The sequence below is a fragment of the Falco peregrinus genome, chromosome 6 (genome assembly GCF_023634155.1).
Source record: "Falco peregrinus isolate bFalPer1 chromosome 6, bFalPer1.pri, whole genome shotgun sequence".
Taxonomy (NCBI): Eukaryota; Metazoa; Chordata; class Aves; order Falconiformes; family Falconidae; genus Falco; species Falco peregrinus.
The window spans coordinates 63,812,258-63,840,055 of NC_073726.1; the positions used below are offsets into that span (position 1 = coordinate 63,812,258).

The 27,798-nt window shown below is 44.7% G+C and overlaps 1 protein-coding gene across 3 annotated transcripts; it reads left to right on the forward strand.

Annotated features, from left to right (window-relative positions):
• The first annotated feature begins 749 nt into the window (after nucleotides 1-749).
• Nucleotides 750-21,877, forward strand: LOC101910987 (protein mono-ADP-ribosyltransferase PARP12). 3 transcript variants are annotated; one of them, XM_055809335.1, is made up of 12 exons: nucleotides 750-1,174; nucleotides 2,196-2,331; nucleotides 5,017-5,311; nucleotides 6,301-6,399; nucleotides 7,607-7,730; nucleotides 9,278-9,473; nucleotides 10,644-10,764; nucleotides 12,287-12,383; nucleotides 13,373-13,451; nucleotides 14,722-14,852; nucleotides 15,545-15,696; nucleotides 16,523-21,877. In XM_055809335.1, exons 1-12 carry the CDS (start codon nucleotides 861-863, stop codon nucleotides 16,795-16,797), a joined length of 2,019 nt encoding a protein of 672 aa, XP_055665310.1. In that variant the 5' UTR covers nucleotides 750-860; the 3' UTR covers nucleotides 16,798-21,877. The 3 variants fall into 3 exon arrangements, with proteins under 3 accessions (XP_055665310.1, XP_055665308.1, XP_055665309.1); XM_055809333.1 differs by lacking the exon at nucleotides 13,373-13,451 and having other exon boundaries at nucleotides 755-1,174; nucleotides 16,523-16,714; XM_055809334.1 differs by lacking the exon at nucleotides 12,287-12,383 and having other exon boundaries at nucleotides 755-1,174; nucleotides 16,523-16,714.
• The last annotated feature ends 5,921 nt before the right edge of the window (nucleotides 21,878-27,798 follow it).

The window sequence follows — 27,798 nt, forward strand, 5'->3', positions numbered from 1 at the left end:
CATTGCAAGCAGGGCACTTTCATGTCCAGCAGATGCGTGCCCATGACTGAGTTTTTAATTTAGATATTGAAAGGAGTGTGAGTGGCTTTCATAGTGTATCATCAGAAAACTGACACAGGTCAGAAACCTTAACTGAGAATTTTTTCTGCTGACTAGCAGCAGCGGAATTCACACACCAGCCTTCTTCCTGTAATGGAAGGTGTCGAAGGAGGCCTGGCTGCAGCCTCTTGTCTCCTCTGCACCACTTATTCCTATAGGAGACGAGTGATTTTTCAGCTGCCACCCCTTTTTCAGTCGAATTTGGTTAAAAACAGCCAATAGATCCCAAAATCAACAGGAGGTGGGAGGCGAAGGGCACTCACTCAGTAGCACCGCGTGTCTCGCTCCCTGCAGTCAAGGTAAAGAAAACCAAAACAAACCACACCCCAGGGCCGCAGGGATGAGATACCGGCGCCTTTGGGGTGACCCTGGGCTTCTGGGAACACCTGGGCAGGTGAGGGGAGACTCTGGCCTGGCGGGCAGTGAGGGCACCCCAAGCGCCCGGGGCCGGGCCCTTCCCCTCAGGGCGGTCCCCTCAGGGCGGTCCCCTCAGGGCGGCCCAGCCCCGGGGCGTGAAGGGCAGCCCGGGCCAGGCACAAGCCGCGACGCCGGGCCGGCGCAGGCGGGCGGGGAGAGCAGCGCACCCCGCTCTGCCCCGGCACCTCCCCAGCGCGGCCGCCCCGCCCGCCCGTGCCCCGCGCCGCCGGTTTCGTTTTCGTTTTCGTTTTCTCGGCCCGGCGAGCCAGGCGTGCCGGGGCGGGGCTGCCCGGGGCCGACCGCCGAGAGCGCCTCCGGCCCGGGAAAGCAGCGGCGCGGCGGCCATGGCGTTCGCCGACCAAGTGTTTCGGGTGCTGTGCGCCAGCGGCGGCTGCCTGGAGCAGGGCGAGCTGCAGCGGCAGCTGCCGGGCCCGCCCGCCGCGGAGCAGCTGGCGCGGGTGTTGCGGGACACGCAGCGGTTCACGCTGGTGCGGCGGCCGGGCGAGGCGGGGGCGGCGGCGGCGGGGGTGGTGGCGGTGGTGGCCACCAGCCCCGTGCGGCTGTGCCAGGAGCACGGCGCGGGCTGCGAGGGGAAGTGCGGGCGGCTGCACCTGTGCAAGTACCACCTGAAGGGGTTCTGCCGCAACCAGCAGGCGAGGTGAGGGGCGGGGGGCGGCCTCCACCGCCGCCTCTCCGCCCGGGGCTGCCGGCGGGGACCCGCGCAGCGCCGCCCGGGCTGGGGGCGCGCCGAGGGGGCCAGGCCCTGCGTGTAGCCGTGTGCCCGGGGGTCTGCGTGCGGCGCCGGGCCTGCTTGGCGTCTGCGGAGCCCCCTTCCCTCGGGGCCTCGGCGGCCTCCCCCGGCTGTGGGGGCCGGGGCGCCGCGTGTGCCCTGCGGCGGGCAGCGGGGCTGGGCGCTGCTGCGGCCGGCGCCGGCTGCTGGGCTGCCGGGGCGTCTCGGGGAGAGAAGGCTGTGCCTTGGACGGGCCGTGGTGGCTCCGGGGGGAGGCAGCCACCGTTTCCGCCTCTGCCGTGGGCTGAGAGCTTGGGCCGGGAGCTCTGCCCCGGGAGGCTCGGCCTTGGGCTCGGGGCGGCGCCTTTTGTGAAGGAGGCTTCGGTAAAGGCCTTGCTGCCCTTCCCGGAAAAGCTCTTCTTCCCCCCCAACCCCCCTTTTTTTTCCCAAAGGAGAGAAACGGGTGTTTCACAGTCTTTGGGTTGCAACACTTTTTCCCCATCTTACCACCTTGCTTCTGGCGTGGCCCCCCGTAAGGCCAGTGCGAGAGGGAAAGCTTAGCTCACACACGAAGCAAATCTGAGTGGTTTGTGCTGTGTGAAGTTGGGGAATTATTTTATTTGGATTGATTTGAGTGGGAGGGAGCGTTAACCTGGCATTTTGGTGTTTTCTTACGCATGGTTGTGAGCTGCAGGTCCAAAATGCTGATCTCAGCAAACTACATGAATGCCGTAATAACTGTAAATCAGAAATAGTGTGGCAATTATCCTCTGAGTAATTACGTAATCTGCTTAGCAAATCACATAATTATTTTATAAAGGAGCAACAGATTTTTCTGAAACTAGTTGATTTGGTGTGCTTTTTAAACTGTTTGGTGTAATAACGATGGGATAGCAAAATAGTGCTAGTCTGTTACACTCATTTTGCACTTGGGTTTCTTAACTCATAGGAGGGAATGCAAGTTTATTCACAACTTCCACTCGGACCACAATCTCTGTGTTCTAAAACAATATGGACTTGAGAATTTAAACAGTGGTGAACTTCGCCAGCTTCTGCTTCAAAATGACCCTTCCCTCTTACCAGAGGTGAGTAGTAGTGTGACAGTTTCTTAGCCTTGTTTTTCAGTGAGTGTCACAAAGTGGAAGTGGCTTGATACTAGATGGAGATAGTAGGTATCAGTTTAGTTTGCATAATGCAAATCTGAAACTTTAAATCTGCATCTTCTGTTCTCTGTGGTGGGTTGACCCTAACTGACAGCTAAGCACTGCCACAGCCCTTCACTTACTCCCCTCTCCCCTGCCCCCAGCAGGACAGGTGAGAGAAAACAAGAACAAAAGTGACAAAACCTGTGGATGGTGATAAAGACAGTTCAGCAAGTGGAGAAAAGAGGGCAGAAAACAATTGTTGCAAAGGAAGCTGGTCACTGCCTCCCACAAGCAGACCGATGCCCAGCAAGTCTCTGAGCAAGGGCCACTTGTAAGGACCCACCTTCCCCCTGCCGCCCTTTTTTTTTATATATATTTTAGAGTATGATATTACATGGCATGGAATATCCCTTTGGGCAGTTTAGGCTATGTCCTGGTTTTGGATGGAGTAGAGTTAATTTTCTTCCAGTAGCTGGTATAGTGCTGTGTTTTGGAATTAGGATGAGAATAATGTTGGGAACACTGGTATTTTAGTTGATGCTAAGTAGTGTTTACACTAAGTCAAGGACTTTTCAGCTTCTTGTACTGCCCTGCCAGTGAGGAGTCTAGGGGTACACAACAACCTGGGAGGGGATGCAGATGGGACAGCCAACCCAAACTGGCTAAAGGGATATTCCATACCATAGGATGTCATGCATCATAAAACTGAGGGGAGTTGGCTGGGGGTGGCAGCCTGCTGCTCGGGGATTGGCTGGGCATCAGTCGGGGGGTGGGTGGTGAGCCATTGCATTGTACATAACTTGTTTTGTATGTTCTTTTATCACTATTATTGTTTTCCCTTTGTTTTCTGTCCTATTGAACTGTCTTTATCTCAACCCATGAGTTTTACCTTTTTTCTGATTCTCCCCCCATCCCATTGTGGGGGGAGTGAGTGGATGGCTGTGTTGTGTTTAGCTGCCTGTCAGGTTAAACCACAACAGGCTAGCTGTCCTAGTTGTGTCCTCTCTCAGCCTCTTGCCCAACCCCAGCCTACCCAGGATAGGGGGGAAGAGTGGAGACAAAGCCTTGGCGTAGTGCAAGCAGTAGCTGAAACATTGGTGTGGTGTTGTCGTGGTTTAACCCCAGCCAGTAATTAAGTATCAAGAAGCCGCTTGCTCCCTCCTCTAGTTGGGTAGAGAGAAGAATCGGAAAGGAACGTGAAACTCGAGGGTTGAGATAAGAACAATTTAATAATTGAAATAAAATAAAACCAAAAGAACCAGTAATGTTAACAATAACAGTTTAAATGAAAAGGAAGAAGAAGGGGAGAGGAACAAAATCCAGAGGGGAGGGACAAAAGAAAACCAGTGACGCATGGTACAGCTGCTCACCACCTGATGCCTAGCCAGTCCCGGAGAAATGATCCACAGCCCTGGCCAACCCCCCACAGTTTATGTACTGAGCATGGCACCCCATGGTATGGAATACATCTTTGGTTAGTTCAGTTGGTCAGTTGGCCCGGCTGTGTTCCCTCCCAGTATAAACACCACCCAGCAACAAGCAAAACCATCAGTGTGTTGCCAACTCTGTTCCCACACCAAATCCAACACGCAGCACTGTGCTAGCCACCAAGATGAAAATTAACTCTATCCCAGCTGAAACCAGGACAGTTATCTACACTGTTTTGGTCACAAATGCAAAACATAGTCTTGATACCAGCGGAATTTTACCAATGTGCTTAATGGTAAATGTTGTGACGAATGTATTCTTGACAATGCGAGCTTACAACGCTGCATTGTGTAGTTCAGCTACTAGTAGATAAGAACAGATACAAAACCAGGGATAAGAACAGATACGAAACCAGGGTATGAGCCAAGAGTACTGAAACGGGGTCAGGAGAAGAGGAGGTCACAAAAACGACAAGAAGAAGAGGAAGATGGCAGAATGAAGAAAGGATGGAGGTGTCCCAAATGACCACCATAGGACCCCCGACTCATTAGACCACACATGCATAGCAAACATGTAATTTGATAATATGATAAGTAGTTCTTGGAATTGTAATGTATATGCTAATGGTTTCTCAGAAATGTTATAAATATGTATAGAGCAGCCATATACAAAGTCGGCATGCACGTTAGGCAGACTTTATCCCCTGTGCGTCTGGCACCGAAAATAAAGAATGCCTGCTTTCTAGAACTCAGAAACAAGTATTAGAGAGTTTTGTCTCTGACTTTTCTGTAACGGTCTGCTATGAAGAAAGTTAACCTCATCCCAGCCAGATCCAGTACCTCTTTCCATCAAATTCAGGTCACAAAAGTTCAGCTAGAAAACCAAAGACTTCAGATGGTGACACAGTAAAATAGACTATCCTACATTTACGTGACTTAGAACAAAATCCCATCTGCTTGCGAATGTCTGTAAGGTGGTGGTTGTCTGTTGAAAGATCTTTCTAGACGTTAGCATGGAAGAGGGAAAACTGAATCATTTGGGAAACAAGAAGAAAGAAAAACTTGTGCAAGTCTCTTAAATGCAGATGTAAACACATAACTGTAAAAATTTAAAAGTCTAAATTGATACAGTCTATATGAGTATATTGTATTTTAATCTTTAAATTCTTTTTTTTTGTTTGTTTTCCCTCTATGGAAGGTCTGCTTGCATTATAACAAAGGTGATGGACCTCATGGATCTTGTACCTATAAAAAGATCTGCACGAAACTGCATGTTTGCCAGTACTTTTTGTGGGGACAGTGCAGATTTGGCCGCAGCTGCAAGCGATCACATGACTTACTAAAGTCAGAATGTTATGAGAAACTGGAGAGACAGGGAATGAGCTCAGAAATTATTGAGAAACTACCCTCCATTTATAGGAATATGTATGACATAAAAAATGGCAACAGGAACATGTATGACATAGAAGATGCGAAGTCTTCACCATGTAAAGGTAAACGATAGAATCTTTTAAAAGCATCAGAAGAAGAGTCACTGTACTGAATATAATATTCTCACAGATGTGAATTCAGTTTTCTTAATGACATATTGTTGTGTCTGTTAGGAGGGACTTTGCACCTGTTTCATTGACAGAGAATTGTGTCTTGACAGATGAAGTGAATTTCAAGGTGCTACAGATTCCTGAGAAATGAAATGCTTGGTGTTTATAAAACAAACTTGGGGTTAGAAAAGCGTAACAGGAACTGGAAATAGGGGGATGGATGTTTTGTTTTCCTTGGTAAAAAACACAAACAAGGGTAGAGAGCTGTTTAAGAATAGAGGTGGTGTTTACTTGTGTGATTATTATAAACTACTTTTTTTTAATTCTTTTTTTCTCTAATGTAGCGATTGTCTAGCACAAGAATTCACAGAAAGCTCTATCCTCATTCCTTCTTAGAGATGTAGTATTTTGTTCATTCTTTTGAAGTTCTTTTAAGTCGACTTGTAAGTTAAGTATAATTTAGCAGGAAAGAAAAGGGTAACAGAATAGAAAATCCAAGTGTGTGTGTTCATCTGCTATTCTCCCTGCCGTTCCTTCTTCCCTTCTTTGTTTCCTTAGGTGTGCTTTAATTTACAGAAGTATCAAGTTTTGAGACTTCAGATTTTAGAGCTGCCAATGTGAACAGCTATGTAGAATGCACAGTTAACTCAAGTCCGTCTAGAAATGTAAAGGCATTGTGTTCTATTCTTATTTTGTGGTGACAGCTAAAAACTATCTGAGGAATTTAGCTGGTATTGGAAAGTCAAGCTCAGAAGAGATGGATAAAGGGGCAGGACTTTTGAGTATACAAGATTAGCAAAGACTTCATTGTCTTTCTGGAGCTGAATGCAGTTACGAAGTTATGAACACAGTTTTTAGGCATCTTCCCTACCCATAGTGCTCTTTTAAGAGAGCTTGTTGAAACAAAGTGTATTAATAAGGTTTATAATTCCCCCCTCTAGAGAGAAAACACAGCTGTAGCGGGGAGGCCTCAACTACAAATGATGATGAATTGGAACAGATCTGTTTATATCATCTCTATAGAAGTTGTGTCTTTAAAGGTAGGTTGTGATTGTAGCAAGTCCAGTCTGTTTTCCTTTTCTTGTAAAGAGAAAGTGATAGACATCTTTCACAGAAAGGGGAAACTTCAGAGTTTATGCCTATTGTTAGATAAATCTCATTGTAATCTTGAGTACTGGCAGGAAATTATTTGCCCTATCTGGTCTACCAAACAAAGGAGCTGTTTTGTTTTACTCTGAAATACATAGCATCCACCTGAGTTGGAGGTTAGCTATGCCACCTGTGTTCACCTAAGGGATTGCTGAATGATAGGAATCCAATTTCCAAGTAGCTACAACAGATACTCCTAATTCTACGTTTTTTCTTGTTTCTTGTAGCAGTCTTCTGTTCCATCTGTTTGAACTGTCTCCCTTTCAAAATGTTCCAACTTGTCCAGGAAAAAGGCGCCTGTGCCAGCTTTATTGTTGTCCTTTTGTCATCCTTTTTAATGTTCTTGACCTGTAGCAGCTCCCCAATGTACTGCACACCTTCTCATATGAACTGTGCGGTGCAGTCTTCTTGACTTTCCCTGTAATTAAGCTGCCTGTTGTTCTGCTATGAAAGCTAGGCTCAAGTTTATGCATATGTGCACTGGTGATGTGATCTGTAGTCCTACTGAGGATTCACTGTGTACTGACTCTTTGAATGATTTCTGAATAACACTTGTGATACCTGGGCCACTGCTGCCACTGTTCTTGTTCTTGATGAGGCCTGGACTCTTAGGGAATTCTTGAAGTCTCTAAATGAGCTACCTAGTATCCTAAAACTAAGTGCTGTTGTGTTTTGGTTTTTTCCTTAGTCATACCAATTTGGGTTTTTAAGTGTAGATACTTCAGTCTGTGCTGTTACTCTGTATATGAAATAACAGTCTCATCTTGTGGTCTCGATTCATTGTAAATTTTTGTCTCTGAAACTGAGAAGACAGAATGGTCCTTCACCATTGAGCTGCTAGCAATTTCGATGCACAAAGAGAATCTAGTAGGTACAGAAACTGAACTTCTGCCTAAGCTGAAAAATAAAGTTTTGCTTGCTCACACTGAAAAACTCTGAACTACTGCTTGTAATGATTCCATAGATGAACATTTCCCATAGCTATGCATTTGGTACTTCCATCAGCTAGGTGTACAGCCCTGAAATGCTGGAGTTTCTCACATAGCCTGTAAAAATAACACCTTATGCCTTTTTTTTTTTTTATTTTATTTTTTATAGACAAGTGTGTCAGAACTCATTTTTATTTGCCATATAGATGGCAGATCTCTGATGGTAATACCTGGAAGGACTTGAAGAATATGGAAGAAATAGAAAAGGCATATTGTAACCCAAATAACTTCAGGTATAAACTCTTATAAACTTTAATGTTTGGAATTTGCTATATTGGACCAGGCCCTTAGTGGCTGTAAATTGCTACCATTCTATTGTAGTCATTACATAAGTATCTTCATTTGGTATTCTTCTACTGACCTCACATTGCTGATCAGCTGTTGCTGGAGATTGATACGTTGTGACTGACTTATGCCTGGAGTACCTGCAGGACCCTCTGCGTTACCATACTGGGTTTATCTGGGATGGAGTTAGCTGTCTTCATGTAGTGCTGTGTTCTGGATTTGTGACTAAAACAGTGCTGATAATGCACCAGTGTTGTAGGTGCTGCTGAGGAGTGCTTGCCCAGAGCGAAGTCATTCTACGCTGCTCCTCCACAGTGGATAGATAGCCTGGGGGCAGGCAGGTGGCTGGGAGAGGACCAGCTGGGACAGCTGACCTGAACCGACCAAAGGGATCGCCCATACCATATAACGTCACATTCAGCAATAAACCTGGGGCAGGGGAAGAAAAGCCTTGGGTTTTTGGTTACGAAGGTGGCTGCCATTTGGAGGCTGGATGGGCATTAGACTGCATGGGGGGATGTTGAGTGATTTGCTTTATTTATTTAGGTGTTTGTTTATTTACACATCCCACCGTCTTCACCTATGGAACTGCATTTATATTGACCCACAACTTTCTCACTGTTGCCCTTATTTTCTACATTCTGTCATGCAGGGGAGGGGAGGGGAAGCGAGCAAGCAGCTGTGTGGGTACTTGGTTGCTGGCTGGGGTCCATCTACCACAGTTACTTTATGTGACTGACCCATGGACTCTAACATTCTTTGCTAGGAAAAATGTATAAATAATTCCTACTGCTGCTGCCATAGGAAGTCTTAATCCTCACCAAGAATGGCTGGAAAACTGCTGAGAATGGTGATTTTATCACAAGTACTTGTGGGAATCTGTCCTTGGTTAGAGCTTGCCAGTGCACAGCTTGACCCCAGGATTAGAATTAACTTTCTCTTTCACCTTTTGAGCTGGAGGATGGAAAGGTAGCATGAGATTTGCCCCTTCTGCCCCCTTTCCCCAAAGTCCTGGAGAGAGAGATGCTCATGGGTGCAGAGAGCATTAAGAATATGGAAATACCTTTTAAGAGTTTGCAACTGGTTATGTAGCACAAAGAGGGTATTGGAAGGTGCTCATACCAGTATACTGTGTCCCATGCTGGAGAATTTACATAGCCCTCTTATGTTTTTTTTAAGTTATGACAGTGTTCTGTTTAGAATATGGTTGGTTAGCAAGAAGGCAGCAGTGTACATTTCCCACTGTTTCTGTTCACCCTGTGTAACTCACTGATTTACATGTTGATAATGGCTATTGTCCATGGAACCAATGTGAAACAATACTGTAATGCAAAATATGTACAGAATGAGCTGGGATAGTTGTGGAAACTGCAGGTTTGTGTTCTGCTTTTGAGTACGGTTGATTTAATTTGCAGATTTGTGGTGGGCTTCTGAACCTATGTGTAAAGCTTCGCAAACAGTTCTGATTTATTTTTTTTCTACTTTTTTTTAATAGGTTTAATAACGGTATTACTGAAAGTGGCTCTGTCTTGTCACCTATCTGTTTCCTGAATATGTGCTGTGGGTTTGCAAAGGTTAGACGTCTTTCTACAGCCTCCTCTGTGACCAAGCCCCCTCACTTCATTCTTACAACAGAATGGATCTGGTACTGGAAAGATGAGCATGGCCTGTGGCAGGAGTATGGAAGAAAAGTAAGTGTGGAGAAGTGGGGAGACTCTCAGCTCTGTGTTAAAGTGCAAAACTACTGAGAAACGCATGGTGTTTATATCCTCCCGCTCTTTTGTCACCCTCTCCTTCTGTTCCTCTCACTCATACTGTACAGGTGGACTTCAGAGGCCTAATGGGATCTTTTCCCTGTGAATTTAAGTAGTTCATGTAGGACAGTGCTCACTGGTGAGTCACAAATATTATTGACAGATAATTCTTCAGTAAGTCATGTCAGGTAGGATGACATCTGTTAAAGGAAAAAATCACGCAGACGTGGGTACCACTAGGCTTGCTTTAATCACAACTCAGAGTTGGGCCAACACCTCAGTGATTAGCAATGTAGTAAGCTTTACTTAGTCACAATGTAGAAAAGAATGTAGTACAGCTAGTCAAGTCCAAAGTTTTCAGAAGTTTCCTTTGGTCTTTTCAGTTCGGCGAATCCATCATCTGATCCTGGCCCAGCTGATCTCTTCTGTTCTGGTTCCAGTTTCTGCCTGGGTTTCAAGGTCCTCTTTGGATCATTATCTTCTTTCTGCTTGCTTGAACTTGCACAATTCTTCAAGCACACTTACTCTTTGAACAAGCATTTCCTATTCACATATACTAATTTTTCTAAAAACACCTGTGTTTCTGAGAACACCTGTGTATACAGATTGGTTTTCTATTGTTTTTCCATTCTCCTGCTGATTAGCTTGACTGGGTTTTAAACCAACCTTGGATTAGGGCTATACAAGGAACAAGGCCTGGTTCTGCCAGTTAGCAGCTTCAGCAATTTAAAATCTCTTTAATTCAAAATAAATTTTCTTTAACAACAGTAATACATTCTTTTTGTTGCTCCTGACTAAAACTTCCTTTTCTGAGGTTCCAGTAGTGCTGTGTGTCCTTGCTAAGGTCTAGCTGGTGAATGTGCTGTTTCAATCATAAGGTTCACAGCGTGCTCTTTGCAGTGTAAATTTGGGCTTCATAACACTGCTTGGTTTGTTTTAGGGGAAGTTTCAACTGTTTCAACACATGGCTTTTGCCTGATAACTACTGTCATGCCCAAAAGCTGATACATACTGCAGCTACCATATCATACGACAGCTGTTGGGTTTTAAACTTGCTTTCTTTAAACAGACCAGAAGAATTCTTTTTGTCTGGTTTTGGCCTGACAGGATGATGATCATGTAGCTGCCACTGTCTCCAGTGATGACCTGGAGAAAGCTTATCTAGCCAAAAGTTCTCCAAAGCTGAACTTCAAAGCTGGAAGACATGAATATGAACTTGATTTTGGAGGTAGGTTCCATTTGCCTTGGTTTTTTGTTTTGTCCTTCCCTCCCTGGTCTTTTGTGGTTTCAAACTACATTACTGCATGAGATAAGAGAGAGAAATCTGAACTCTGAACAGCAGTGCTTCCAGAAACAGAGCTTCTGTGAAGGTTCTCAGGATAAGGGCTGTTCATATAAGCAAAGTGGCATTCCTATTCCTCCAAACCTTTTATTTTTGAGAAGTTCTCGTGCTAGGTTTCAAAATATCTGCAAACAAATCCATGTGTGACACTGCCATTGATGCCAGCACTAACACAAATGGTGAGAAACTTCTGAATGACTGAGCAAGCTAGTTTCTAGTCTGCTTTAATCACTGGCTTGCAGAGAAATGAATACTTGGGCAAGGTGTAGGGTCCAGACAGTCCTTAGCACTGCAGGATTTATGTAGCTATTTTATTTTTATAGCTTTGCCTGTCTGGAAAGGCTGAGGAAGTATCTTGACTATGTCAAAGCAAGGAGATAAGTTTCCCAAGAATTTAGGAAATTTAAGCCACTTGTGATGGTGCTGTCCTCTTTGAGCTGTTGCTTTTCCAGGTACTCTTTTCAAAAATCATGGGCAACATTGGTGGTGGGAATCAGCTTGTCTAGACTGTAATTTTAGTGTAGTTGCCTTTGATCCAGCTCTCCATTACTATCTCATTCTGCATCAAGAAACACCAAGCACAAAGGGTATGTGATAACGTTGTTTGTGATTCAATTGAAAGCAATTCTGTAATCTTCTCTATAGGCTGGGGAAACATGTCTGGCTTAGAAGGGAAAATTGTGTAGTAAATCAATCCCTTTTCTGAGGTTTGGGCTTTTTTAGTAACTTAGTCAAACATATATAATGTAGATGTCTTCCAAAACTTAGTTTCTATGCTTGGTAGTGCCAAGAGGTTTTTTTGTTTGTTTTCTTCCTCTGTATCTCTCTGAAGATGAGACCTCATTCTTCTCACTGCTACTGACTTTTAGTTGCTACTATGATGTGGTGGTAGCTACAGAGGTTCCAAGATCCAGAAAGAAAGCCTCTAAAATTCAGGTTGCTGTGGCTTGTTTCTGTTAGCAGTCAATAAAAACGAATGGCCTGTGATAGCTGTTAGGTTGTGTTTACAGAGTTTGAAATCTACAACTGCATGTAGAAAAACAGTATCTTGATTGCAAATTGAGAAGGAGGGGATGCAATCTATGGAGCAAATGTAGATACTTAATTTACAGTGATCCTTTTTGTGGCTGATGGAATAATGAAGGGAAAATAGCTACCAGTGTCTACTGTGCCTTCTAAAGTTAAAAGCAAACATGAAACTGAAGTCCTTCACAGTGATTTTTGGAGATAGACCATGGGTTTCACATCCTGCTCTGACTTCCCTTTGTGTAGCAAGAAAAAAACCTCAGTGCCTTTTTGTAAATATTTTTGACAAAACAGCTTAGTGGCAAGTTTTGCTGCAGTGTGAAGACTTTCTAAAACATCCTTTGGATTGTTCAATGTTGAAGTTTGTTTTTTTTTCCCTCAGCCATGATTCAGAAAAACCTTCGCTACGCAACAGAGAGAGATATTTGCAGAAGACCTAAATTTCTCTCTCAGACAGAGGTAGAAGAGACAAGAGCCAGGTAAACTGCAACTGTTCATTCTGAGGCGATGGATTTAGTGCCCTGTGAATGCAGTGTCTTCCCAAGGGTGTAAATGAAGTGAAGGAGTAGCTCTTAAAGCAGTTGTGAAAGAAATTGAGAGGGGAAGGGATGTAACCTTCCTACAACAGCGTCTAGTCATGGCACTTATTGCAGCCTGGCCAATGTTTTCAAGCAACTCGGGAGCCTTGGGTGTGAAGGAAGTTTGGGCTTGGCCACAGAAAGTGTGAAAGCACGGAAGATAATTCAACATGTAGCAATGTTGTAGGAATCTGATGATTAGAGGGAGCTGTCTTACTAGGGCAGCTGATACAGATGCAAGCAATAAATTTACGTGTACTAACCCTTTCTGACATCTGAGATCAGTAACGTTCAAAGCTAAGTACAAGTTTAGAAACAATTCTTTTGAGAACAACCAGATGATCTGAGAGGAAATCTGTAGTTGTTGCAGGTGGAGAAAAAGGTGGGAGTTTGCAAGGAGAGAAGTTGTATGTAATTTCATATAACAGCTGCGTTACCTTGCAGCACGCAATGCTTGCTTAACACAGAAAAGAGCAGCTAAACACACTGATTAAAACTGGAGTGGAAGTAGTGCAGACAACTGTTCCTATCCAGTTTCTGTCATACTGGTATGATACTTGATGCATTTTTCTCTACCCCAGTGTCACAGATCTTTTATGTATACATTCAACTCTTTGCAGCTAAGAGAACTACTTCCACGTTTAGTTTAGTGTATATCTAAATATTTTTTTTCTGATTTGGCATCTTGCTTCGTGCCATAGGTCTTGACATGATTTGGAACAAATGTTTGCATGTACTGAACTGAAAAGACAGATTTGAAATATTTCTGAATATGTTCAGTTGCCTATATTCTCCCTAAACTTGACAAAAACATTTTGTATCTTATGTACATAAAATGTAGTGATTTGTTTAGTTTTAATTCCCTATTTGTAATGTCTTTTAATGTATAGGGGCTTTAAACATACAGAAGAGTTTAAGGGCATTCCAGCTCACTGGGACAAATCTGCCATGCCTGAACTGGGGTTCAAGGTTTGGAGTTTTTTGGTTTTTCTCTCCATCAGTTTTGTTGCATACAAGGTTTTTACATTACAAGGTCAGTGTTTCTTGTGCCTTTATTGATGACTGTTTCTTATGTAATGTAATCCAGAGGTATTGGTAAATTTGAGCCTGATACCACACTGCATAGACCTAGAGGTGAAACCAGACCCAAATTTAAACTAACAAATGGTGACAGTGTAACCCATAGCAACATTGACTTTCACTGCCACTATTTATCCCTTTCCTTGGCAAATTTGTCTGAAGCTTACTCTGTATTAGCAAGACTGTTCCAGGTGCCCAAGATGTATGGCTTTGAAGTCCCAACGTGAGCTGTAGCATCAGAGATAAATGATGTCTCTGAACTTCAGGGTAGCCATTTCCTGAGCTGAGTATAAGTAGACCATTGTACATCTATGCAGCATTGCTGAAAACAGCAGGCTGGGATCTTTTATTAAAATGTACCATAACTCCAGTGGAGTGAACTTGTTTACCTTTGTAACACACCCAGTTAATATCAGCATGGTTTACATTTGCTGACTTCCTGCCTGCCTCCACCACCACCTCTGTAAAGTCTGGTAAGCGCACTTACAGAAAAGATCGTTTTATATGAAACTTGGAAGTTATTAACTTACAAAATGCAAATCCTCAAGAAATTGTGAATAAAAAATAGGGAAGGTTGATATTGATGTTCCTCGGGGAAGCATGCAAGTAGAAAACATTGTTTGCTTTCAGGACTGTCATGTAAGGAATGTTTTTGGCAGTTTATCCGTACTCTTCCCTAAAATGGTTGATTGAATAAGGCCTTTTCAATTTATTTTAAAACAAAACAGGAGGTGCCATTTGCGTTTGCTGGCTGTAGGGTGTGTAAACTATAAAGAACTAAAAAGCTTGGGTGTAGAGGTACTGCTTGATTTGCTACAACATAAATTCTGTTTTTTTATTTGTGTGCTCATTTCTTCTGTGTATTTAAGTACTGTTTGATATATGCATGCAAATGTATCTTGGCCCAAATATTAAAAGGAGCCGGATGGCTGCACAAAAGCATGCAGCTACTTTAATGTCCTGTGAGAGAGCAATCCGGGTGTCTTAAACCCCAGGAGTTAATGTTCCCCAGGTAAGACTGCACTTTTACAGAGCAGGAATCTCTATAAGCTGCCTTCTTTCCAAGAGTAGTTGTGCTGCTCATACCTCTGCTTTGCAGAAAAGTCTTTAAAGATCTGAGCAGCACACTAGGTAGAACTTTTTAATTTTTTCCTTACAGCTGGTCGAGCTTGACAGTTCTTCTGAAGAATACAAGAAAGTCAAGGTGGACTTTCAACGCACAATGCCCAAAGCTGTTATTAAAAGGATTTGTAGAGTTCAGAACACATCTCTCTGGGAACTATATCAATGGTATGTGTAAAATAGTGTTCTGGTATGAGTGCATGAAGTTTGTTATTTCTGCAGTTAGCTGTGTGCTAGGCACGCATGTATTCCTGAAATGCAGCTGCCTTTAAGAATCTTCTTCTACTCCCTCACTGAAATACCTAGCCAGGATCAGCAAGTAGATAAAGAGGTACTGACAAAACCAAAACACAGTCAAAATGTAGAGCTTAGAATAGTCACATGAGGTCTGTGGGAGGAATCCTTGCTCTCAAGTAAGTGGTTCTGACTTCTGCCAGGCCTGTGTCCAGGACAGCTGCCTTGCCTTGAAGCTGGTAATCAGTCACATCTGGCACAAACTGGTTTGTAGCTAGTCAAAACTGAAAAAACCTTCAAAACTAAATGCAAAACTCACTGAGGGAAAGCCTTAACATGAACTCCTCTGTTTAGAAAAAAAATAATGCTAGAGTCCTTCCCCTCTCCCAATAGGGTGTGAATGAAACAACACATTTTTTCTTATTAAATATCTGGAGGCATTTGTGTATAATGAAAGCATATTTGTATGCAGCTAGACAGCAAGATACCCTTTATGCCCAAAGTTTAGGCCTTTAACGTAAGGATTTTCAGAAAGTACTCTTTGTGTAAAATTGAGTGCTAGTATGTCTGCAGCCTGTTTGGGTGCAGCCACCATGGAACTGCAAAGATAAGACTTCTTATTGCAGGCAGAAGGAACAAATGCAGAAAAGCAATGGTGGAAGGGCGGTGGATGAACGATTTTTATTTCATGGGACCAGTAAAAAATATGTTGATGCCATCTGCCAACAAAACTTTGACTGGAGGATCTGTGGCCTTCATGGGACAGTCTACGGCAAAGGTTGTTCTTCAGCTTTCTTATTAACGCTAGACTTGCTAAAAAATTCTCAGTAGTTACAGAGATACAGTCAGCCAATGTAGGTCTTATCTCTGCAATGATGTGGATGACATAACTGACTTTGGCAATGATCATTTGGAGCTAAGCCATACTGAAAAGCCTTGGCCTCTATGCTCCACTCTGTCCTTACAAGAAAAGACAAGCTTAGGAGAGGCCAGTTCTGGGGCGATTTGCTCCTGGAGTCCAGGCTTACTTCTGTTCCAATTTCTCCAAGCTCCTACTGGAAGGCAACATGGCATTATCAGTTGGTTTTTTTCCCAGGAACATAAATGTCATCCTGGTTACAGGCTTTTTGCCTTGCTAGCAAATTATATTCCTTTACATGGTCCTGTGTACAGGAAAGGATCAACATACCAAGGGGAATAGCCAAGATACGGGCTGACTGACTACCCACCCATCTGACTGAGTACTTTGTAACTCTCAGAAATGTTCTAATGAATATTAGTAGTCTCTATCAGCAGAGGAAGTTGGGCAAAATTGGGGAAGGTGGCCATCTAGGGTCAGGAGGAAATCTTTTTGAGGAATATGATTAACATTTAAAACGTCACTTGGGTGGCTTTTTAATGTGTGGTGTGAAAAATAAAATTGTAGGAAAATGTATACTGGTCATTTTCACTAAGAAGGACATACAGGACAAGTGAAGACTTTGGAAAGGCCGTTCATGAACTGCTTAATGGATTTGTTTATGAATTTGCTTTCACACTGTTAATCACTTCCTTCCCTGAAATTTTGGTGTCTTATCAACTCTGTCTTGGTGTCTCTTCTGCAGGAAGCTATTTTGCAAGGGATGCATCTTATTCTGACAACTACTGCAGGGAAGACTTGAACATCAAGACCATGTTTCTGGCACGGGTGCTGGTGGGGGAGTTCGCACTTGGCAGTTCTTCTTATGTTCGGCCTCCCTTGAAGGACAACCAAAACTTCTACGACAGTTGTGTGAATAGCTATTCAAACCCTTCGATCTTTGTTATCTTTGAGAAGCAGCAGGTTTATCCAGAGTATCTGATAGACTATAGTGACCACGCATTGGCAAGAATGCTATAGCAGCAAAACCTGTCATCTTTATGTTTAGTTGATATAAACATTTTTTAGTATTGGCTTAAGAGAGAAAAAGTGATTTTTAGAAATGGTGTAATTAGGTGAGTGATCATGAATATTTGTTCTCTGTACTTTCTGTGCAATAGAAAATGAGGTATATAAAGACACAAAGGATGTCTTAGAATTCTTAAAATCCTGTGCCTGTCTCCTGTTCTTTAGCAGGTATCATTTTTCCCTGCATTACTAGAGACTTTTATAAATTTGATGAATTCAGTGGTGGTTGTAACATGAGGATTGGCTATGACTGCCAAGTTTAAAGAATATTTAGTTATAATTGTTTGAAGATAGGTCTTTAAAGTGCTTGTTGGTCAGAGGCTGTCTCCTTCTACCTGTTTGTCTTTGAATTCAGTATTTGATAAAACCTGCTTTTTTTGATAATCTGTTTCCTGTAACAGTAGACATCCATGTGTTTGCAAATGAGACTGTACAATCTCTGTCTCTGTGCTCAAGTCAATTGCATAAATTCTTCGCAGCACTTTTTTTTTATCCCTACTTAATCTTCACTAACAAAGCCTCAAAAATTAAACTTGCTTGTTGAAAAGGAAAAAGAAGTGTACTTTCGCCTATTAATTTTCTCATTTAAAACAAGAGCCGAAGACATGAAGCATGTAAGTAAGGGATTATCTAAGGGTTGCTTGGTGCTGTGCTACTCAGTTGACTTACTCTGTCAAATAAATGCCGTATTTTAGGTTTGAGAGAACACAAGTTTTTCATGACTTCCACTGTGCTGACAAATGAGAGTGCTGGCAGGTGACAGTGGAGTGTGGGGAAGAAGAGGAGGCAGCTCACTGTCATTTAAGAATGTCATGCTTTGAGTGAAATACGCTGCTCGATTAGCAATCTTATTTCTGTGGAGTGGCTTTACGGTTCTCTTACAGCTTTTAGGAAGGACAGTGAGTGACTGTCTCATTAGATTTACTGCCCTTTTGGTAGCAGAAGATACACTGGTTACCTGTGTAATCAAGGTGTCTTTGGACTCTCTTGCTGGAAAAATGTGCTCACCTGGGGCGTTGTCTTTAGCCACAAAACTGAAACCTTTAAAAATCTGAAGATTAAGTTGAATATTTAATTGTTCCCAGCAAAAGATGTTAGTAGTGTTGAGCAGTCAGCGTACACGTATGCAGATAATAAAAAAATGTGAATTGTCAGGTATTTCTTCATATTAAAGTTGCTGATGCTAGAGAGATAATTTATCACAGATTTAATGCTCCCACATGAGTACTTGTTAGCTATAGGTATCCTGGTTTTTGCTGGGATAGAGTTAATTTTCTTCCCAGCAGTTGATACAGTGCTGTGTTTTGTATTTAGTGTGAGAATAGTGTTGGTAACAAACTGATGTTTTAGTTCTTGCTAAGTAGTGCTTACTCTAAATCAAGGGCTTTTCAGTTTCCCATGCTCCACCGGTGAGCAGGTGCTCAAGAAGCTGGGAGGGAGCAGAGCCAGGACAGCTGACCTGAACTAGTGTTGTGGCTTAATGACAGCTGGTAGTTAAGTACCACGAAGCCGCTTGCTCACTACCCCCTCCCACAGAGGGGTGGGGAGGAGAATTGGAATGTGAAACTCAAGGGTTGAGATAAGAACAATTTAATAACTGAAATAAAATAAAACCAGAAGAGTAATAGTTGACAATAACAGTTTTAATGAAAAGGAGGGAGAAGGAGAGAGGAACAAAATCCAAAGGGGAGGGAGAAAACCAGTGACACACGGTACAGCTGCTCACCACCTGATGCCTAGCCAGTCCCGGAGAAATGATCCACAGCCCCGGCCAACCCCTCAGAGTTTATATACTGAGCATGGCACCCCATGGTATGGAACATCCCTTTGGCTAGTTCAGGTCAGCTGCCCTGGCTGTGTCCCCTCCCAGCTTCCTGTGCCCCCCCAGCCCTCTCGCTGGCAGGGCCTGAGAAACGAACGCCACCCAGCAACAACCAAAAACATCAGTGTGCCATCAACATTGATTTTATACCAAATCTAAACCACAGCACTGCGCTAGCTACTAAGAAGAAAATTAACTTATCTCAGCCAAAACCAAGACAACTAGCCAAAGGGATATTCTGTACCATAGAACATCATGCTGAGTATGTAAACTGCGGGGAGTTGGCTGGGAAGGGCTGATCGCTGCTCAGGGACTGGTTAGGTATTGGTCAGCAGATGGTGAGCAACTGCATTGTGCATCGCACTTGTCCTTCTTGGGTTCCATTCCTCTCTTTTTGCTATCTCCCTCTTCACTACAATTATTATTGATTATTACATTTTACTTTATTTCAACTATTAATCTGTACTTATCTCAGCCCACAGGTTTTACCTTTTTTTTGATTCTCCTCCCCATCCCACCGCGGGGTGTGTGTGTGTGGGAGGGGGACATGGGACACGGGGACGGGGAGGAGTGAGCAAGCAGCTGGGTGGTACTTGGTTGCCAACTGGGGTTGAACCACGACAGTCCTTCTTGGCTCCCAATGTGGGGCTCAGAGAGTTGAGATAACAACAGATTTGACCAGAGTGTGCTAAAACAACTTTGTTTATAAGCATTCATTTTGCTGGTCTTAATGTTCATTTATTTGCTCTCCTAGTTGTGCTTGTTGCCAGCATTACATTATACACACCTTGCTTGCAGTGTGTGTTCCCTGTTGTGTTGGTTTTCGCCTCTGGGGGCTGGGCTAAGGTTATAATGTTGTTGTACTTTGTAACACTGGTTTATGTTATGATAGAATTGCTGTTTGAAACTAATCTGGTATTTGTATCCATTGACGTTGTATTGACAGCATTGTTGTGACATTGCTGTCACCTCTGTACTTCGGGAGCCATCTACTGGAAACTATTAATAATTACACCTTTTGCCTTTTCTCCTCGGAGAGCCAACCTATGCAGGAAACATCTTCCTCTTCTCCTCCAGGTTAATTACAACAGCATTTGAGAATTTTGAAAACTGTGAATAGTCTTGGGATACTGAAACCAGCATGGTCCTATTGCTAGGAGCCATGAATGTGGCTCAGGTCTTGTTTAGAGTTAAGCAATTATTCACAGCTACTCCAGCCCCCATGACAAGCATTGCAGCTACTCTGGCCCCAGTAACAGGCCCTGTGGCTACTCAAACCCTGGCGACAGGCACTGCAGCTTCTCGGGCCCCAGCGATGGGTGATGCAGTTGAACCAGAGGAGCAACCCGCGCCGGTATCAATTGCCTCTGTACACAAGAAGAAATGGACGTGAAAGGCAGCTTATTTAGTAAAGGAGGATGAAGTAGGGACATCACAAGAAGAGAAGGAAGAGGCAGAACAAGAAGGAACCACCAAATCCCTATCCCTGAGTGGGCAGCAGAATATGCAAGAAGATTTCAGCTGTCATCCAGGTGCGGACGTTATCACCTGGTTGCTCCAATGCTGGGATAATGGGGCCAGTAGCCTGGTATTGGGGAGTACAGAAGCCAAGCAGCTGGGATCACTTTCTAGGGGAAGTGATTCTAGGGAAGGGCATTGACAAGGTGCTTGGAAAAGGGACACAAGTTCTCAGCCTCTGGAGGTGACTCCTTTCAAGCATGAAGGAAAGGTATCCCTTCCAAGGAAGATATTATATGCCACCCAGACAAGTGGGCCACCATGGAGAGAGGTATCCAGTACCTGAGGGAATTAGCTGTGCTAGAGATGATTTATGATGACCTGAACAATGTGCCGTTGCCCACAGATCCAGGTGCAGTGCAGTGCACGTGACCCATGTGGCAGAAATTTGTATGGAGCGCACCATTGTCGTGTGCCAACTCACTGGCAGTAATGATGTGGAGAGATGAAGAGGCATCAGTAGTGGATGAAGGGGCTCACCAACTCCAGCAATATGAAGAAAGTCTCTCGTCCTTACAGGCCTGTGTCTTGGCTGTGGGGAAACTGTACTGGGAGTTCCAGCAATTCAAAGAAGCTATGTCCTACTCCCCATCTGTATGGACCAGTATCTTAGCTATTAACAGTAAGTGTTCTTTTGCTCGAGAGGGAGGATATTGAGGGTATACATCATGGGCTCCCCTGTGGTTTTGCCTGCTGGACTGTGGAGAGGACATGAGGAAGTGGGATGGAAAATCTGATTCAGCCCTAGAGGCACAGGTATGTGAATTGCCAGCAAAAACAATCACAAATGGGAGTTCTTTGAGGAAAGTTGCTGCTCCAGTGGGCAGTTGCCCTGACGGAGTGGAAGGGCTGATCTTGCTCCTGATCCTATGGAAAGGAATTCTGATCTGTTTTTACAAGAAGTAAGTGGAGAATCCTTTGACCAGGACTAGAGAGGCCCTGCTTCTAGCTAGATGGAGGAGAGGGACAACCGGATTTACTGGACTGTGGATCAGATAGCCTGGCCCGTCAGACCCACAGGAGTATAAGGCTCTAGCAGACACTGATGCACAGCGTACCCTAATGCTGTCAAGCTGTAATACCCATTTGTATTTCAGGAGTGACAGGGGCATCCCAACAGCTAACTGCTGGAGGCTGAAGTAAGCCTGACTGGGAATGAGTGGCAAAGACACCCGGCTGTGACTGGCCCAGAGGCATCCTGGGCATAGACTGCCTTAGGAGAGGGTATTTCAAGGACTCAGAAGGGTATCGGGCTTTTGGTATAGCTGCCTTGGAGATGGAGGAAATTAAGCGGCTGCTTAATTTCTAACCTAGCTCTGTCTCTCAGAGGACCCTTCTGTTGTAGGGTTGCTGAGGGTTGAATATTTTGTTCTTCAGCAAAAACACAAGGTTTTACCTTTTTCTGATTCTCCTCCCCATCCCACCGGGGGATGGGAAGGGGTGAGTGAGTGGCTCCATGGTACTTAGTTGCTGGCTGGGGTTAAACCATGACAATAGCTGAAGTCATGTTAATCTTTTGCAAAAAAATTGAAACATTTTTTTTCATGCAAAAAGTAGAGATATTTTAAAATAACATTCTTGATGGCTAGTATTATTTTTAAAACCTTTAACTTAGTTCTTGGAGGGGATATGTAATTTTGTGTGCATGTATGTGTGTAAGTAAGATAATTAATAAAATGGCTGGTTGTTTTACTTTGTTACTTCTCCACTAACACACAAAAAAGAGAAGTTGCCATGTTTTCCACTTTCGAAACTGCAGTGTGTAACTTCCTTGTATGTAGTAAATAACCAGATATTCAACTTACTGAATTCCTTGTAATGGTTTTCTCATTTTCAATACTGAAAGCACCATGTTTCACTACATTTCTGAGTTCTTGGAAGCTTTCTTAAAGATGCTGCTGCTAAGTTGTGGAGTCCCTCTACAGCTGTTTGGATTGCATTTTGAAATGAACAGATTAGATTTAATGCAAATTCTTCTTCTAAGTTTTGGATGAAAATTTGTATTGAACCTCTTCTCTGAAAGGAGGATATCTCGGCTACTTAAGACAAGAAACTGAGAGGGAATGGTGCAATTGCTCACTCACTCCTACACCGTGTGAGGGTAAAGATAAGCTGTGAAGGTTGTTTCCTTCCTTGGTAACAGGTCCATCCTATCGAGGCAGACAGCAAGCCAGCAGAAGCCAAACAACTTTGCTGTGCTGGTGGTGCGGTATGGAGCAGTAGTTCATGAACCCCTGACCCCTCACCACACCATTTAATGAGTTTTACCCGTAGTCAAGTTTGTTACGATATTCTGCCTAGATTTTATACGGTGTGGGTGTCAAAATCCTCTCTGTAAGCGGTGGCAGCAAAGGAGTAGCGACATGCCACCCAGTTTAGGTAGCTGCAGTCTGGCGAAGTAGGGATGGTGGATGAGAGTAACTTGGGTGGGTGGCGTGTACAGCTACAGTACTGGGCTCAGTGCTGCTTGGCCTGGAGAAGGCTTGCACCTCGCTTCTTGGAAACCATTGCTCAGAGCTGCCTTTGAACCACAGGGCAAGTGGGAGTTGTAGAAATGTTGCTTCACTTGGAGTACTTTCAGCACAAAATCTGAGAGGGGTGGACGTTATATGGCCAGGGTTTCTGGTGCTTGCCTGTTTTACCAGGGCATAGGCTTCACGGGCCTGAATAGCAACCCTGCACTTCTTACTTCAGGCCCAGCCACAAATTCATCTCTGCTTGCAAAAATGCGAGCAATGGAGGGAATCCTGCTCCCTCCTTGAAAGCAGCCACAGCACCCGGCAGTGCAGAGAGCCAACATCTTAGACACTGATCAGACGTTTCCCAGTCAAGAAGGGGAGCGGGGGCAGTGTGAACCAAGCAATGGAACGAACGGTTTATGTCAGCTTTAAATTCTTTTAGTACATTTACTACTTTAAATGCCCAGAAGAGTCTGGTATTGGGTGAAGCTGTGTCCAAGATGGAAACATGTTTAACAAAGGAAAATGAGAAGGTGGTCATTTCAGAAAGCATCACACACACAGAGCTTTATGGTGCAGCTTAATGTCAGGTAAGAACAGATAGTTCAAATTTGCAATCAATGAAGCATAATAATTTCTAACACCCAGCTCTGTTTTTCTAGAAATACTATTTATAAAGTACAAAACTGTAAAGGTTTTCTATATCAGCAGTCTCATTAAAAATACCATTTTATACTGACAGCTTTCTGTAATCATTGCAAAATTCAGAAGATGTTTTTTAATAGAACTTCCCTTTACCAAGCAGCCTTTGCTTCATATCAGCTGTCAGAGAATGACTAAGACCCTATTGTAAAACAGACATGCCCAATTTTAAACAAATCCACAGCTCAGTAGTGCAAGACAGCACACTTACTGTTTCTGAGGGGAGAAATTATTTTAAATCAGCTTCCTTGTTCCTCCCTAGACTCAACTGCTGTTGACTAAAGCATGCCATACAGAAATGCTGATAGTCACCACAACTTAAGGTTATAAAGTTATGTTTTGATGTTGCAACATCAAAAAAAAAACTTGGGGTTTTTGGTAGTTTGGTGTTTGTGGGTTTTTTTAATGAATCCTGAAGCCAGCTCTGCTTGGGATCAGTTTGGGACCATGTTATGTGGGTGCACAAATGCACTGTGATTAACATGATATCACCAGATTATTACCAGGTTTGGAGAGCTGCTGCCAGTTTTCATCTTGTTTTTTGCAAATGTGTGCTTCCAGGGGGCTAGAGCAGCACAGGTCCCTCGACACAGCGCACTCTTTAGGTGTGCTGCTGAGCCCACACAGCCAGGGTGAGGGCCAGCACCATCAAGTGTCCTGGTAAAATGTCTATGCAGTGTCTGTTGACTATCAGCAGCTGTTGTTTAAAAGGAGGAAATGGCTTGGGGCTCTTCCTACGTTACTACAAAGTTGGCAGCCTTTCGTCTGTCTTACTTCTCTAGCTGTCTTGCTAGGCCTGCATGTAGAACAAGGGATGATGCATTTCCAGAACTCTGACTTGGCCCACAGCTGTAAAAATAATTCCTCTATTCCATAACAGTACAAACAGGTGAAAACAGCCAATACCTCCTAACCAGAAAACTTTGCAGGACAGATGAAAAAATGTTAGACCAGACCCAAGTGAGTTTACTTGCGCACGTACTATCCATGTTCAACTTAGAAGCGCCTGGGAAAGACTCTTGGTGCAGTCTGCAACCCCGTAAAATGTGATGTACAGTTGCAGCCACTGCGGTGTTGGTTTTTACCGGTGGAGTCAACACAGTATTCAAGATGATACCAGGGGAGGGGAACACCAATTCATCCCACTCCTACCAGTTTGACGCCCGTGCCAGAAGTAGAAGCCCAGAGCCTGGTCAGCAGGAGAGCACCTGAAGAGCAGTACAAAGGAATTATGGCCACTCCAGCCAGTAGGTCAGCTTCATCAGGGGCCCAGCTTAAACGCAGAGATGCAAATGCACATAGCATGGGGAACAAACAAGAGGAGTTTGAGACATGCACGCCTGCAGGGCTATGATCTTACTGACATCGCAGAGAAGTGGTGGGATGACTTCCATGACTTGAGTGTTGGAATGGAAGGGTACAGGCTTTTTAGGAAGGACAGGCTGAGTAGAAGAGGTGGGGGTGTTGCCCTTTGTGTCAATGACCAGCTGGAGTGCATGGAGCTCCACCTGAAGATGGGTAAGGAGCAGGGACAGGTGACATAGCGGGGGTGTGCTACAGGCCACCTAACCAGGAAGACCAAGCAGCTGAGGCCCTCTATAGACAGATAGGAGCAGCCTCACACAAGTCCTCGTTCTCATGGGGGACTTTAACCACCTTGATATCTGTTGGGGGGACAACACAGCAGGGCACAAGCAATCCAGGAGGCTCCTGGAATACATTGACGACAGCTTCCTTCTCCAAGTGATAGAGGAGCGGATGAAGAGAGGTGCTGTGCTGGACCTTGTTCTCACCAGCAAGGAGGGGCTGGTGGGGAATGTGGAGCTCAAGGGAAGCGCTGCTGCACTGACCACAAAATGGTGGAGTTCAAGATCCTCAGGGCAGCAAGGAGCATGCACAGCAAGCTCTCTGCCCTGGCCTTCAGGAGAGCAGACTTTGGCCTCTTCAGGGATCTGCTTGGTAGAGGACCATGGGATAAAGCCCTGGAAGGAAGACGGACCCAAGAAAGCTGGTTAATATTCAAGGATCACCTCCTCCAAGCTCAGGAGCGACACATCCCAACGAAGTCAGGCAAAAATGCCAGGAGGCCTGCATGGAGAACAAGGAGCTCCTCGACAAACTGAAACACAAAAAGGAAGCCTAGAGAGGGTGGAAGCAAGGACAGGTAGTCTGGGAGGATGTGGTGGCTTGACTCTGGCTGGATGCCAGGTGCCCACCAAAGCTGCTCTATCACTCCCCGCCCCTCAACTAGACAGGGGAGAGAAAATATAATGAAAGGCTCGTGGGTAGAGACAGGGACAGGAAGATCATTCAACAGTTACCATCACAGGCAAAACACACTCGACTTGGGGAAATTAGTTTGATTTACTACCATTCAAATGAGAAAAAACACCTTCCCTCCACCTCTCCCTTCTTCCTGGGCTTAACTTAATTCCTGATTTCTCTTCTTCCTCCCTGCCAGTGGCACAGGCGGAATGGGAATGAGGTTCGCAGTCAGTTCATCACACGTTCTTTCTAGCACTCCTCCCTCCTCAGGGGAAGGACTCCTCACACTCTTGCCCTGCTACAGTTCTGCATGAACTTCTCCAGCGTGAGTCCTTACTACAGGCTGCAGTTCTCCACACACTGCTCCAGCGTGGGTCCCCCGTGGGGTCACAAGTCCTGCCAGCAAACCTGCTCTAACCTGGGCTTCTCTCTCCACAGGGCCACAGGTCCTGCCAGGACCCTGCTCCAGTGTGGGCTTCCCATGGGGTCACAGCCTCCTTTGGGCATCCACCTGCTCTGGTGCAGGGTCCTCCATGGGCTGCAGGGGCACAGCTGCCTCACCACGAGCTTCACCACGGGTTGCAGGGGAATCTCTGCTCCAGCGCCTGGAGCACCTCCTGCCCTTTTTCTTCACTGACCTTGGTGTCTGCAGCATGGTTGCTCTCACACAGTCTCACTCCTCTCTTCTGCTGGTAAAATGGTTTTGGTTAGGACCCCCCCTCCCCCCATTCTTAATATGCTATTACAGAGGTGCTACCACTGTCACTGATTAGCTCAGCCTTGGCCAGCAGCAGGTCCATCTTGGAGCCGGCTGGCATTGGCTCCACTGGACATAGGGGAAGCTTCCGTCAGCTTCTCACAGAAGCCACCCCTGTAGTGCCCCCCGCTACCAAAACCTTACCGTGCAAACCCACTACAGAGGGATACAGGGAAGTTGTGTGAGTAGCCAGGGATCAGGTTGGGAAACCTAAAGTCCTGGTAGAATTAAATCTGGCCTGGGACATCAAGGGCAACAGGAAAAGCTTCTATAGGTACGTCGGTGATAACAGAAAGACTAGGGAAAATGTGGGCCCTCTCCAGAAGGAAACAGGAGACCTGGTTACTCAGGATATGGAGAAGGCCTGAGGTACTCAACAACTTTTTTGCCTCAGTCTTCACCAAGTGAAGCCATACCACCCAAGTTGCAGAAGGCAAAGGCAAGGACTGGGAGAAAGAAAAACCACCCATGGTAGGAGAAGATCAGGTTTGAGACCATTCGAGGAATCTGAAGGTGCACAGCTTCATAGGACCTGATGAGATGCATCCCTGGGTCCTGAGGGTACTGGCAGATGAAATTGCTAAGCCACTGTCCATCATGTTTGAGAAGCTGTGGCAGTCTGGTGAAGTTCCCACTGACTCCAAAAGGGGAAACATAACCCCCATTTTTAAGACCTGGGGAACTACAACCAGTCAGCTTCACCTCTGTGCCCAGCAAGATCATGGAGCAGATCCTCCTGGAAACTATGCGAAGGCACAGGGAAGATAAGGAGGTGATTGGTGACAGGCAATATAGCTTCACTAACAGCAAATCAAGCCTGACAAATTTGGTGGCCTTCTATGATGGGGTTACAGAATTGATGGATAAGGGAAGGTCAGCTGATGGCATCTACCCAGACTTCTGCAAAGCATTTGACACTTCCCACACAACATCCTTGTCTCTAAACTGGAGAGACATGGATTTAACAGCTGGAACATTTGGTGGATAAGGAATTGACTGGATGATCACACTCAAAGAGCTGCTGTCAACAGCTCAGTATCCAAGTGGAGACCAGTGATGAGTGGTCTCATTTTTTCTCTCAGGGATTGGTATTGGGACCAGCACTGCTTAATGGCTTTGTTGGTAACAGGGACAGTGGGATCAAATGCACCCTCAGCAAGTTTGCTGATTACACCAAGCTGTGCGGTTGGGTCAACACGTTGGAGGGAAGGGATGCTATCCAGAGGGACCTCGACAGGCTTCAGAGGTGGGCCCATATGAACTTCATGAAGTTCAACAAGACCAAGTGCAAGGTTGTACACATGGGTCAGGGCAATCCCAAACACAATTACAGGCTGGGCAGAGAATGGATTGACACTGAGGAGAAGGACTTAGGGGTTTTGGTGGGTGAAAAGCTCAGCATGACCCAGTAATGTGCGTTTGCATCCCAG

What these genes read in the sequence shown, in the direction of transcription:
- LOC101910987 (XM_055809335.1), top strand. Translation starts at nt 861, where the DNA reads ATGGCGTTCGCCGACCAAGTGTTTCGGGTGCTGTGCGCCAGCGGCGGC. An exon ending in GTAGAAGAGACAAGAGCCAG is followed by an intron (nt 12,384 to 13,372) that starts GTAAACTGCAAC and finishes TTTAATGTATAG; the next exon opens with GGGCTTTAAACATACAGAAG. An exon ending in TGGGACAGTCTACGGCAAAG is followed by an intron (nt 15,697 to 16,522) that starts GTTGTTCTTCAG and finishes TCTCTTCTGCAG; the next exon opens with GAAGCTATTTTGCAAGGGAT.